Here is a 13,709-nt window from a genome sequence, read left to right on the forward strand (position 1 = left end):
ATTGAAACTAAAGCTAAATTAATCTATAGTATATTAGCAGTTGTCTTCTGCAAAAATACATTATGCATGAATACAGCTGCTTGTGCCATCTCCATTTTAGCTATGTGAATAAATGCTGGAAGTAAGACATCCCAACCAGTGCTGAACTAGAAGAAATTATGTTTTACATGCTGAAACCTTGTTGATAATCAATTGTTAAACTTTTCTTTTTTTTTTTTTTCTTCATGACAACCTCTCCAAACAGGGTATTTCATGCTATGCCTGTGCACCACATAGTTCAGGCTGTTGTGTCAAAAAAAAAAAAAGATTGCAGAAGTGAAAGAAAGGTATCAGAACAAGGTTGTAAAAATAACCTCACTTCTGGTGTTTCTTGGTTGGACTGGGAATGCTTGACTCTGCAATTTTAATGTTTTTTCAAGATTTTATTGAATCTACTTACAAAGTAAGCCTATCTTTCTCATTTTAATCTTGTTTTCTATTAACCATAGCAATGTATACAGTCAGATTAGTTGATTGATCTCTCACCAGATGACTCATACTCAGCACTTAAAGCTGGACAAAAATGGACTGACTTTCCATTATTTCACTTTTTTCTTTGAGACTGATCTCATCTTATTATTGAAACCATATTCCTAACAACCACAGTAGGATTTGTACCTTACTTTTTAGGAGCTGGTTTTGCCTGTGAACATTTTCTTCCGAGAGGATCCTTGATGAAGCTTTTATATTGCACATACTACTGGAGACAGATTTTTTTGGTTTCAGGATGCCCTGTGCTTGGATCTCTTTGGATCTGGAGGTGTCTTTGCAGGGATCTCTCTTTTTCGATGAGCCATCGGTAGCAGCAACGATTGCCTTTCTGGATGCTGTATCTGGAAGAGAGCCAGAGGCCGTTCCGCTGCTCCTGCCCATGGTCCGTTGCTTCTTGCTTCCCAACAGCACTTCTGTGAAAGACAGAAAAAACAACCCCAAATTCTATAACATGGGAACATTTTTCTTCTCAGTCCTCTAGTCCTCATAATTTTTATTTCCTGCAAAACTGCTTTCAGTCGTATATTTTAAAAGTTGTAACTGATACAAATTTTATCATGACTGCCATGCAGCTGTACTGCAACAAAATGTTACCGATAGAAATAATCACAGAGGATACTCTTCATAAAAATAAACTGCCGTTCTAAATAATATATACACACTCCGATGGGCAGCATGGAAGGAGTCAAGATACCTCTGACATAAAAGGTATGCTATGTGTCTTTGTCTTGTCTCTTAGTCACTTGAGAGGAACATTTTAGATTGGTTAAACCTGGTCAAAATTATAATTACAGATCCAAGGGTGGCTGTGATGAAAACTGTGGTCCAAGTAGTTTCAGGACCAGGGTTTTCTCCTCTCTGTAGCGGAGTGGCTGCCTCAGAAGCATCACCCATCTCCAACGTTTCTAGTCCCTGTTCTACCTCTGCGCAAAGCTGCAGCAGGAACCAGCAGCAAAAAGGTCCGATTTGTACAAGGTACGGTTTTCCCTGAAATCGTTGTGCTGAGAAGGATGTTGCACAGCAGCTACAGCTGCAGGACCCTGCCGTGTCAAAAGCGACAGAGCTGGCTGGGTAAGCTCTGTGCTCTGCACACCTTGACAGATGATTCAAGCTGACCACCGCTACTGCCAGCAAAACCCTAGAAAACTGAGAGCGTGGGCAAATAAGCGCACAGAAGCGTCCATTTTCCAAGGTGCATTTCAGGCGGAGGTTTGAAGGGAGAAGAGGTAGAACAGTAAAAAAAAATAAATTAAAAAAAATTAGGAAATGAAATCCAAAGAAAAAGGGACAGCATGGAAAGGGCATCAGGATCAGGAAGCGGGAGAGAAAGAAGGAGCAGATGGGAAATATTTTATGTCCCTATAAACCCCTTGGCAGTGGTTCCCAGTAGGCAGGCACCCACAAGGCCATGCACACAGCATGACTCTGCTCTGTCTTCTTAACCGTGCATAAATTGCCTATTAGCAGTCCTAGTCACAGGCTGACCCGGGACCTAAAGATTTATGTAGATGGAAATGATAAATAGTTATTAAAAAACTCTGAAAAAAGGCAACTGAGAGATTTGGGAGGTACACGGAAAAAAACCAACAACTGGTTTCAGACCTAACCATAAACCTAAACAAACCAGGCAGGGATTGTCCCATTTGATATTGTGGACATAAAGTGTTTAATAAATGGCTGGTGTTTCATGGGAAACACTTTTTAAAAAGTGGCCACATAATTCTTTTCTCTGCTGACTCATTCTCAGCAGCTGCCCCTCTCTAAACACTTCTTTCCAGTGTCTTGGCTGAGGACAGAAGGAAGATTAGAAGTGTTTTTCTCCTTTGATCCAATCCATGAGAAAGGGTGAGATGGCACATCACGCTAGACACTTCCTTATCTCATAGTCATTAAGTAAAATTGGATCCTGCAGTGCGGTGCGGGAAGTTTTCAGTTCACTTTCCCAGTCCTTAGTCCATTCACAATAGATGAGAAACATTCTTTGCCACAAAATTATTTTACTATGCATTTTAGTGATCTGAATGACTTATATTTCTTTTTGGTCATCCTTTTGGTATTTCTGGGGAAATCAGAGGCATTAAGGTACAACATCTAGTGTTTTCCCTTTCTGTTCAGATTAGAAAGCTTTTAACATCTTACGTTTCTTTCTGTAAACTGAACTGACCATACAGACAGGAGTCAACTTCTCAGGGGATTCTCTAGTGAGGGATCCCTAAAGATCAGCATAGACAGAAAAAATAACTTTTTTCTAATTAACTTCACTGAGATAACTCCCATCCTAAGCAATTCCACAGGCATACAGAAAATCTGGTCAAAGCAAGGAAGCTCACACAGAGCTCCCAAATTCTAGGCTAGCATCCAAGCTCTCCCTCTTCTCTCTGGTATAACTTATTTTTCTCCTCGCTTTTCACACATTGCAAATATTTGCCTTATCTTTTGTCAAAACTTAGCTCTCTTCTCAGATGAAATTAGTTTTGATGCAAATACTCTCAGCAAACTGGAGAGACTCTATCCTGCACATACACTCAGCTGGAGTTCATGCGTATACAGTGACCTGTTCCTTCATTCCCTCACCCATCCCATACATGCAGTTACACACTGTGTTTCTGCAAATGCTTTGTGACATATAGAGGGAAAAAACATTGGGACAGATTAATGGGGTCATGGGCATCAAAGAGTGTTTGTGGGAGGAGGTAGAAACAGGCAGCATGGTAGAAGATGAAGAAAGCAGCAGGTAGCATTAAGTAACTGCAGAGCGGCAGAGAAGGAAGTCTTTTCACAAAGGCAGCCAAGATACTAGAAGGATAGAGGAAAAAAAAAAAAAGAGGGGAGCTAAGCCACAGAAAGAACTTGAATGGAAAACAGATTATCTCTTTAAATCATCTTTTAAATTAAAGTAGTTTATTGGCCAGCAGAAAGCAGAGAGGAGAAGAAAAGAAAGTGGAAAGGAGAAAAGAGTTTCTGCTCAGCCAAGGCAGCATCACACTAGGAGATAATTTGCTTTCATATCAAGAAACGGTCTGTGCAACAAATGTGTGTGTTGTGAAGCCAAACAGCTTCTTCGCCGAGATTGTTAGACCGCTCAGACCACTGTTGTGTCCCCAGAGAGGCTATTTGCTATGGCTGGGCATTGGTATCCAAAACTACAGAATGCATCGTCAGGGTGGTGAAAATGGGCTGCAAGGTACCAGAATAAAACAGTGGAGACCAGAGTGAGTGAAGGAGTTGTCTGTAAGTCACATTTCTCCTCTCTAACGTCTTAGAATATGGATCTGAACAAAAGAAAGAAGAGTTGCCTGGAGTATTCACACTCCATTTACTCCTAACTACCAAACTAGCTATTTGTGGATATTGGCTTCCAAGTGTAAGTACAGTAACCTTCAAGAACTGAGAATTAAGCCCCAGGAATTTTCTTACATATAGTGCAAATGGAGACAGCCTTCCTTCCTGCACTGCACCCCTTCCCTGCCAAAAGAAATGCCACCAGTGACATTCTGCCCGTAAGGACTGGGGATTCCTGCAAAGATGTGGATTGGAGAGAAAGAAAAGCAAGCCATGAACAAAACTAGGAATGGGGTCTAAGATTATAAAAAAGATGATGGCTACTTCTTAGCATTTCGTGACAACAAAAGGATGTCTAAGAAAGAATTAAAGCAAGATTCCTTATGAACTTCAGGTATAAACCCACGGCATCCTTTCTGCATGAAAAGTGTCTTCCTTAGATCTTGTACTAATATTATAACTAAATCTTAATCCTTATTAGATTCACAGTATGGTGGGTGGTTTTTTTTTTTGTAGTTAATTAAGGCAATAAGAAAAGGTGCAGCTTTGTTCTTGTCTAACATGGAAGGCAATCAGAATAATAATGGAGCCAATTTGGTAAATTCTTTCCTCTAACTCCCTCTTGAATTAACCTTTCAATTCCAAAGGTACACCCAGGTGCAGCCAATCCCCAGGAAAACACAGCAAAGCAAACCAGACATGGGCTCCAAAGATCAACTCCCTCATCCTCAGAGCAGCTGTCAATTACCTTAACTAACGAATGCAGATGCAAATGATATTTAGAAAAAAAGAAAAAGGCAAAGGTACTTAAAGGTAAGATCACAGAGTTTCACTCTGTACATTCTGGAATCATTTTTAATATACTGTGTGGGGAATTAGGACTGTTACTCTCATTAAGACTATCTGGAATTGTATATCTAAATCCCCACGCACCAAACTTGAAATATATATGCCCCTCTGAGAACAGCTAGAATTGCAACTGGATGACTAGCAATATATGTTTTTTCTATTATCGCAGCTGAAGAAAGACTTTAAAACTAATGAACAAAGACATGCAAGTGTAATGCTTTGAGAGATACAGGAGAACAAAACTTGACGAAACAGAAAGCTGAATGACTCTGTTAATAAAATTCAGTGAATATAGACCCTAGCTGTAAAAATTCAGCTGCTTATAGGAGAAAAAGTTAAGGAAGAACATCATAATTACATTTGGAGAAAAGTCATTATTGCCCTATGCAAGAAAGAAAGAGACAACAGTTCAGTTTTTAAATAATGCCTTAGTGAAAACCATATGATATTGGAGGAGTTAAAAATATTCTGTAAAACCAGGAGTAGGTTTTCAAAAGCTCCTTTTTTTAAAGAGTCCTTGATCTCTGAGCAAAATAAGTATATTGTTTTACTGTAAAGTATCTTTTTACATTTTCCTCCCTCTCCCTTCAGGGGGTTTTGCTAACAGGAAGTGACCCTGCATTACAGCAGGTTAAACCTGCTTTTCCTTGAAACACGGACAATTCAGGCAAACATACCCTTTTCCTTTGTTACTTCTTTTTTTTTTTTTCCAATTTACAGCGGGATAATGCAGCTTTTCATACTTTCGCGTAACACTCTTCCTAGCGTTTCAGCGTGGATTTTCGACAATTCATGACAAAGTGCTGCTTTGGAATTGGCCAAAGCTCATTTTAACAGATGCACAGCACCACAAATCCTCCGCGACCACCAAGCAAGCCTGACAAGAGGTGGCTGGGGAAGGAGACACACAGCGTTGATTCACTGCGTGTCATTAACGAGATCAGACATCCCCACTGTAGGTAGGCTTTACATTATAGACCACCTGCTGGTTTGGGTTTGGGGATTTTTTTTTTTAATTTCATAAAAGCCCCACGCCCAGGGCTGCTGAGCTCTCCCAGACCTCCGTGAGCGGAGCTAACGCTGCCAATACCCCAAGCAGAGAGGAGCAGCAATTAACAGTCTTTCACTGTAAGAAACTTCTACCTTCTTCGAGATTTAGACCCAGGTGTATGTAGGCGTAGGTTGTACAGAGCCCACACACGGCTCAAGCAGGCAAGCAGCGATCCATAACCCCAACCAAGACTCCAGCCTCCTGATGACAAAGACTGATGACTCAATTCCTATCATGAATCAAGTATTACCACTCCTAAGCCATACGATCTTAGATGTAAGTAAACAGACCGCATCATCTCAACAGCCTGGTAACACAGAAAAATGGAAACACTGAGAGCATTGACAATATTATTAGTTATTTCAGTGTTTGTCAAGGGATGGAAGATAGGATGGATAATTTATTGTTCAGATCACTGCCAAGGAAAAGACATCACTTTTAATCAGTCAACAAGCTGCAGTCAGCAAGGAGTACTACAAAATTCAGATGTTTTTACTAAAATTTCTGCTGACCAGCAGTGAAACCTATGTCCCTAACCGCCTTCTGATGTTTGTCAAATGACTCGTTTGCAAGACGCAGTGTCAGCCGCTGTTCAGCATTAGCACCCATGGAAACTCTCCGAATTGCAAAAAATCCTGACAGTAGTGTAGCTCTTCCCATGCTCCCTGATCCAAATGCAATGCTTAACGAGGTCTTGGATTTACCTTTCAATAAAAAACCTGGGGCTGGATCCTGAAGGACAGGGCTGGGCCACATCCTCAGCTGCATTCCCAGAATTGTCAAGACCCAAAGTCGAAGCAAGTTTGCAAGCTTGAACTGAGAGAATCAGCCAGACTGTTACTCCTGATGAACATGTCACTGTACCTATACTAATGCTTCTTCAAACAGCCCTGCCTGGTGAGGCTAAGGCTTAATTATCTTTGCTATATCAATAACACCTCAAGCTAAGAGTCTAGATTAAAAAATTATCTCTAACAAAAAAGGTTGAGTTTTTTTCTAGCTAGCTCTTTTGTTGTTTTTTTTGGTTTTGTTTTTAATGGTGTTGACAGCTGTGAACACATTTCTCAGAAGGATGATGCTTTCTTCTTGCAAAAGCTAATATTTGACTGTAGAAAGTTGTACTCGTTTGAAAGAGAAAGCTTATCAAGTGTACCTAAGAGCTATTAGGCTCCAAACCTATAATCAGTCCAAAGTAGGAAGAGCCTCTTGATGTCAAGAAACAGCTTGTTTACAGAAGGCTTTTGGCAAAATTAGTGTAGTCCGACACTTGGCTTCAGAGCAAACAATCCCATAATGCAGCTAATCAACGGCACCTAACAATAAGTCTCTCAGTGGTGACTGCCCATTTATTTTCTCAAAACACTTTGCAAATAATTAATCAAACTTCTCTCTTGGTATTAAATAAGGGAACGCCACTTATTTCAGGGAGCTAATGGGTAGCAACGTGCTACTCGGGACAGGACATGACGCACTGACGCCGACTGCGCATGGAGAGGCTTGGTGGAAGAAGACCGTAATTTGCAATGAGGGCACGAACAAAAAGGAAACGTTCCTGCCTGGCACCTGCAGGAGATCATCTTACACTCTGATCACGAGAGTGTATTATTGCTGCAGAATATTTTAGTGGTCAGGAAATAATCCACCCGCATGATTTGATTTGCCTGCTTGCACCAGTGGGTTCCCAATACCCAGCTGGTTGACAATAGCATTTGTATATTTTGCTAACATTTTTCCCCTTTGCTTCCTATGTGCTGGGACAGGCTAAAAGGAAAAATATTCCTTTTTCATAAAACCTTTCATAATTTGGACGTTGGTCAAGCACCTGGTAATTATTTTCTCATTGAAGATAATCAGTCTTAGATTTCAGACTCATGCCTCGAATCATCATTGTTTTTCTTGTCATGCCTTTTTGGCCGTGCTATACCAAAGCCGCATCTTTAACAAACCCAACACTCTCAGACAACTAGTCCTTAGACTGAGACGATCTCTGTTCATATTGTTAAGAACCATGGAAGTGGTTATTGAAAATACTTTGAAATTTGCTGCTGCACTTTTGAGACATTCTCTGTAACATCCACATAACAAAAATCTCAGAGTTAGACATCCATGTTTGCATTTCAGGGATGTCATGCTAGAAGCTATCAGGCACTATTGTAGTGACTCAAGGACTAATTTGATGCAGTGTGACTTAAAAAAAAAAATTCAGGATGATTCAGAACATTTAAATGGTGATTTGCAGGGTAAGAAATGTATCGACCACTTGGTATTCTCATCATGTCAAAGACACCTAGGTGTTCAGCTCTTTCTGATAATTTACCGCAGCCAGCCTGAGCCAAGTACTCATTTCACAGACTGCAGAAGAGTTGCTCCTCATTTAAACCAAGTGTGAATAAGGGGAAAATGAGGCCCTTTACTCCAGTGGCATTATGCGGTCACTGAATCCACATAGCCCGTCTCTTTCTCTTAATCATTATTCTAATGTTTCTAGTATTCAGTCCTCCACTGCTTGCCCTGAGTGCTAATGAGTGACTTGCCCCCTCCAGAGTCTTTCACTTCAAATTGTCTCACATTCTTACCAACTCTTGACAGCTCAAGATAGAAACGTCCACCCTAAGCAAGATGGAAAACAGCAGAAAAAGCAAACCCTTAATTTTCACATGCCAAAACAAAGAGAGCTGAACTTTAATTTGGATCTTCAGCAGACAATATGATCATCTTTTGGAAAATTATTCTAATTTCTGAGTGAAATTCATAGAAATATTATCCATAACATCATTAGCAGGGCAGACATCCTTCTGTCTCCAGGGCCCTCCAGAGAAGAGAAAGCATCCCCCCCCTTCTAAAAATGAATAAAGAAGCTCCAAGACAAGGAGATGCAACTCCTATTGCCCATCACACAGGTTGGGGTCTGTCTCGAAGGCTGGCAGCATCTTCCAGAGTCACTCGTAACTGAGGACTGCCAATTCCTCACTGAGTTTTCAACATCTGTAAGGACCGACTCCTCAATTTCTCAGCATCCGATACAGTACATGAAGGTCACACTGCAGTGTGACACAGACCCAACGACACAAAACGTCTAGACTAAAGAAAATTGACAGCCTCCTCCATTTTAAATTTATACCAGATGAAGTGAAACATCAAAGGAGCTCCTTTTAATGGGCTTTTTGGCATGTAGTCCTTTGTTCTTAACAAGTCGGCACCAGCTGCTATGTCCATAATGCCAAGTCAGTAACGTCCCTGGCCAGATTCTTGGCTGATGTAAGTCAGTGTCACTCCTCTGAAGGCAGATATTCCTATTGGTTGACATCAGCTGAAGATTTGGCTCCTCATCCTTAGCAGGTGCAAGCTAAAGTAAAATCTTCTGTGCCATATTTCACATTTCTGCTGTCTTCACCATCACTACTGCTGTACACATTCTCAGGCTGGAGAGTTAATTAGCATCAGCTGTAGCTACTCAAGTTTCTATACAATAAATTCCATATTGTAAGGAACAGCTTTCGTCTAATTATATCTTGTTCATGTATACATATATATATATATATATTTCCCACACACAATAATCTTGTACTCTGGGTCACTGAGTGGTGACTTTCCCATAAACAGAAGATGAGGTGAGAACACCAGATAGGCCACATTCATTCATCGCAATATTTCAAATACTATTTAATAATTGAAAGTAAATACTATTAATAGTCTTCAGTCTTAAGATAGCCTACATTAGCCCATCCTTATTACCATAAGTATATATTAGTTTAAAGGTGACCTAAAAATATTTCCTTGATATACAAACACCTCAAATACCAGGGGCTTTTCAATGTGTATTTAAAACAAAAACATTTTTTTGCTTTGCAGGTAGCAGCATATCGAAATCCCACAGCACCAGCTGTTCTGATTTTACTCCAGTACAAGTGTGTGTATATATATATAGACATGCACACTACATACAAAAATTAAAATAGCTCTTGAAACAAATTAAAGTTTAGTTATTTACCCTTTCAGCACTTGTTAATAAAACTCTTGTTTGAGAAGGACACAGAAGCCTATAATCATCTGGGGCCATTCAACATCCCAAAAGCTCAGATCCCATCTCAGTTTTTCCCATTCACTCTCTTGGGTTGCTTTAAGTAAGTAAATTCTGCTTTCAAGTCACCTGCCACTCTCTTTGGGAAAAAAGTATAAGCAACTACAATACCAGCTCTCTGATCTGTCTTGTTCACTGATTTAAGTGTGTTCTTCTCCATCTTGAGTGCTTCATTCCTGACTTCTGCAGAAGTGATGCCGGCAACACAGTCCCCCCAAACCCCCCTGTGCCGGGGCTGGTTCCCAGCGCCCGCGCTTACTGCCGCCCCTGCTCACGCCCATCACCGTCGCGTCATATTCGCCTTCTTTTGCTGACTCATGCATACCTCATAATCCCGATTTCCCTACTTTTGGGTAGTTTACGTACGACTGCGATTCACGAGACGCCCTTTTGCCATCTCCCTCCACCCTCCTCGCGCTGAGTGCCGCATCCTTTGCATCCTCTCCATCGCAATGCAGGGCTGCAGGAGCCAGCAGGGCACCTACCGTCCAAACGGGATTTACGTTTGTCTCCACCTCAGCTATTCTTCCTTAATAACCCTGCACAGCAGTTTTGGGCAGGACAACAAAAGAGAAACAAAAGTGTAGACGCTATAAAAGTTGAAGTGTTAGCAGAAATTATTCAGGTTTATAATACAGCTGAGGTTTGTGAAGGTGCTCAGGCATCAAGGCGTTTACGATTATCTAAGCTTATACAGATAAATTTAGATGTTAGCATTTATAATCTTTCATAGTGAAGTGATGATAATGTTTAATCAAGAGGTCAAAATGAATATAAAGTTGTCCCATATTCTTCTCTTTGCCCCTTTTTAATAATTCAGCGTAGAGCCCCATAGGTAATAGATTGTAAAAGATGGATGGAAAACTAGATGCTCATGTGGAATATATTCTTCATGAAAGGTAGGTGAGAAATTGGGATTAAAAATGCTCCTGTCTTCAGCAGAAACAAGACTAATCTCTTCATTTTTAACTTACCTTGTATTTATGAGACATCAGCTACAGACAGTAAAGGAAATTGCAGCATTCACTTAAAAGCAGCGTTAGCAAGTTCTGACAGCTTGTTAAAAGCCATGACCGAAGGCAGGGTGATGCACATCCATCACCTGTGACAAGGACTTCATGGAGCCTGGCCTGGGCTTACCCTTGGTCATACCTCCGAGGTAGGTCGTGTGGCTCTCAGTGGGCTGTTTCACATTAACGGGTACACGTTCCTTAAGCTGCCCAAGGGATTGAAATACCGTCCACTCATTAAAAATAAGCACAATTATGTCCTACCACTCTATGTCCTCCCACAGTTCAAGTCTGACTTCACATGTAACATGGATTTTCCAGCACTTACAGTCCAATTTCTTGCCAGATAATGGAAGTAAAGTACCCAAAGCAAAGGAGCCAGTAGAAGATACAGTCCATAGCAGTGAAATCACAAGATCATATTCCATCCTTGGGATGCTATAGCATGAAACATGGCTTTGAACGCTAACTGAGTCTCAGAGATTTGGATTTCTAAGTATAATTACCATCCGGAGCATAGCCCAACATTTACATTTCATTAATATTCCTAAAATATCCTTTTCATATGTGGCACATTGTGGAAATATATACCTCTGGAGATTATCTGGACCAACCTCCTGCTGAAAGCAGTGCCTTAGATTAGGTTATCCAGGTCCATGTAAAGCCAAGTCTTGAATACTTGGATTTGAACATGAAATAGTATGAGTAATGCTATAAGTAGAGTCATCATTACTTTAGTGAAGCCATATGAAAAATTAGTAAAAAGACACTCCAAAGAGGCCATAACTCAACTGGCCCTATAGGAAGGAAACAGCAAACCTGTCCCCAGTACCTGTAAAGCAGAGAAGTATTTGGGTGCCCATTCCACTTCAGATCCTAATAAGGCAGCCTACACATCCTGGAAACTACATTTACAGATTTCATACAGAAAAGTCTAGCCTCGAAAGTAATTTTTCTTTTTTTTTTTTTTTTTTTCCCTTGCCATGGTGATGTTATTACCACTTGTATTTCTGCTGGCAGGAAGCTATTGCCTACAGCTGCAAACTAATATAAACTCAAACTTTCTGGGTCATCAGAAATGTGATGGACAAAGTGCTCTCCGCAGTTCCTTCATCCATAAGATAACTATGTTAAAGTATTTACACAGTGTCAAAAGTTGTTCACTCCCCCTTCTTTGCTAGTTCTTCCTTCTTCTTAAACATTTCATTTCACAAACATTTCATTGCATAAACATATAGCGCACCAAAGCTTAATATGAATGGATTTGAGCTAGTATACACTGGAGGAAAAAATATCTAAAAGAATTGGGAATCTGTAATGATATAAACAACTTTGCTGATGGGGTAGTTATTTTGCAGTGTTCATAAAGCAGCATCTTGCAATACAGGTCTTGTAATATTCAGCTGTATACACAGAAGTGCCACAGCAAAAAGCAGGAAGGCAACAGTGTCCCATTATAACTTTTTTTAGGTATTTAAAACTAGTCCAGGAAAAAAACATATAGTGGGCTGTAGCAGATTTGCACCAGAATGGAGTATTGGACCTTAGAGATCACTTCTCTGCCTCTCTTCACCCTTTTTCGGAACCCAAGGGAACTCACTTTTTCATTTTCTCCCAGGTTAAAATCTTAGCAACTGCCTTTCATTTTAATGAGCAGTGAGGATGTCTCATGCATTTAACTAAGTTTCTTATAATTTGTCACATTTAATGGCTGATGGCTATGCAAGAGCTCATTACTTTGGGGATCCCGGAGAGAAAGACTGTTGTTTTGAAGCATTATTCTGGCTGTTTATACAAATTTCACACAGGAAAGTTGTAGTAAGCTGATAAACACCTTCATATATATTACAAAGGGTGTGATCAAGAGAAATGTATATCTTTACATTCTACATTATTGCTTACACAAAAGGTGGAAGCAGTTAAAAAGGTAACACTTCCCATGTTTATTTACACCTGTATTCTTGTGTATACAAATGGTGGAAGTCCTTTATCAAAAACCAGTATTTCTCAGCTGGTTACCTCACTTATTTCCTCTTTTTAGTAAAACTGTGAAACCAAGAGCAGTGTCCTATTTCACTTTCTAATTACTTCTAGTAAAAGTGATTCCTTCATGGCCACCACTGTATCACCAAGCCCAGGGAAGGCTTGATATTATTCTAATCCTTGTTTTTGTGGTACAGCACAGAGAGACCTTAGAGGGTGTTGGACAAAGCCTTGAATACATAAATTCTTCCTACAGAAACTTCAGGAAGATGTTGTTATTTGAAATTAGGACAGTATGCAATGAAGTCCAAAGGTGAAACGCTCAGTTTGCTGGTGCCAGTCAGTGGAAGGTCCTCACCCCTTTACCTTTCTCCCCCTAAACCCTTTAGCACCGGTTGGCATCTCCCCTCTCCCGCTCCCCGCTATGCCATCTCCCCTTCAACAACAGACGACCTGGATTACGCCTTCTCACCGTTTGCACCTCGACAACCGCAGGAACGGTCCCACCGATAGCAGTGGGGTAACACCAAGGTGCAAAGGGATGGGGCAGCCCGGGTTTTTGTACCTTGTCCTGCCCCTGAGACAGCACACAGCTTCTCATCCTTCGCTTTTTTCCCATTTGCACACTGGGAAAATGAAGGTACAAATGAATCTTAGGAAGTAGCTGATGTTCATATACTGACCCTTAGATCAAACTGGCCACATCAGAACGGGGTAATTGCAATTAAATGTAGCCCAAGGTCGCAGAGATACATGGTGGGTAAGTTTTAACCTTAGTGCTTTTGGTAAAAACCAGACTCGCTCATTGACATTCTTCCCATCCACACTCCCTTCCTGGAGAGTCAATAAACTTCGCTGTGGTTATTCAAGTGCACTCTAAAATAGCTGCTACAGCCCAGTGCAGCAGAAGCTGTACCACTCT

The 13,709-nt window shown here is 40.6% G+C and overlaps 1 protein-coding gene across 1 annotated transcript in view; it reads right to left on the reverse strand.

Annotated features, from left to right (window-relative positions):
• Positions 1-13,709, reverse strand: part of C4H10orf90 (chromosome 4 C10orf90 homolog) — a 67,630-nt gene that overhangs the window by 15,538 nt on the left and 38,383 nt on the right. The window contains exon 4 of the mRNA XM_075026607.1: positions 663-944. Within this exon, the coding sequence (XP_074882708.1) occupies positions 663-944 (282 nt within the window). The remainder of the gene's footprint in view (positions 1-662; positions 945-13,709) is intronic.

Source organism: Buteo buteo, chromosome 4 (genome assembly GCF_964188355.1).
Source record: "Buteo buteo chromosome 4, bButBut1.hap1.1, whole genome shotgun sequence".
Taxonomy (NCBI): Eukaryota; Metazoa; Chordata; class Aves; order Accipitriformes; family Accipitridae; genus Buteo; species Buteo buteo.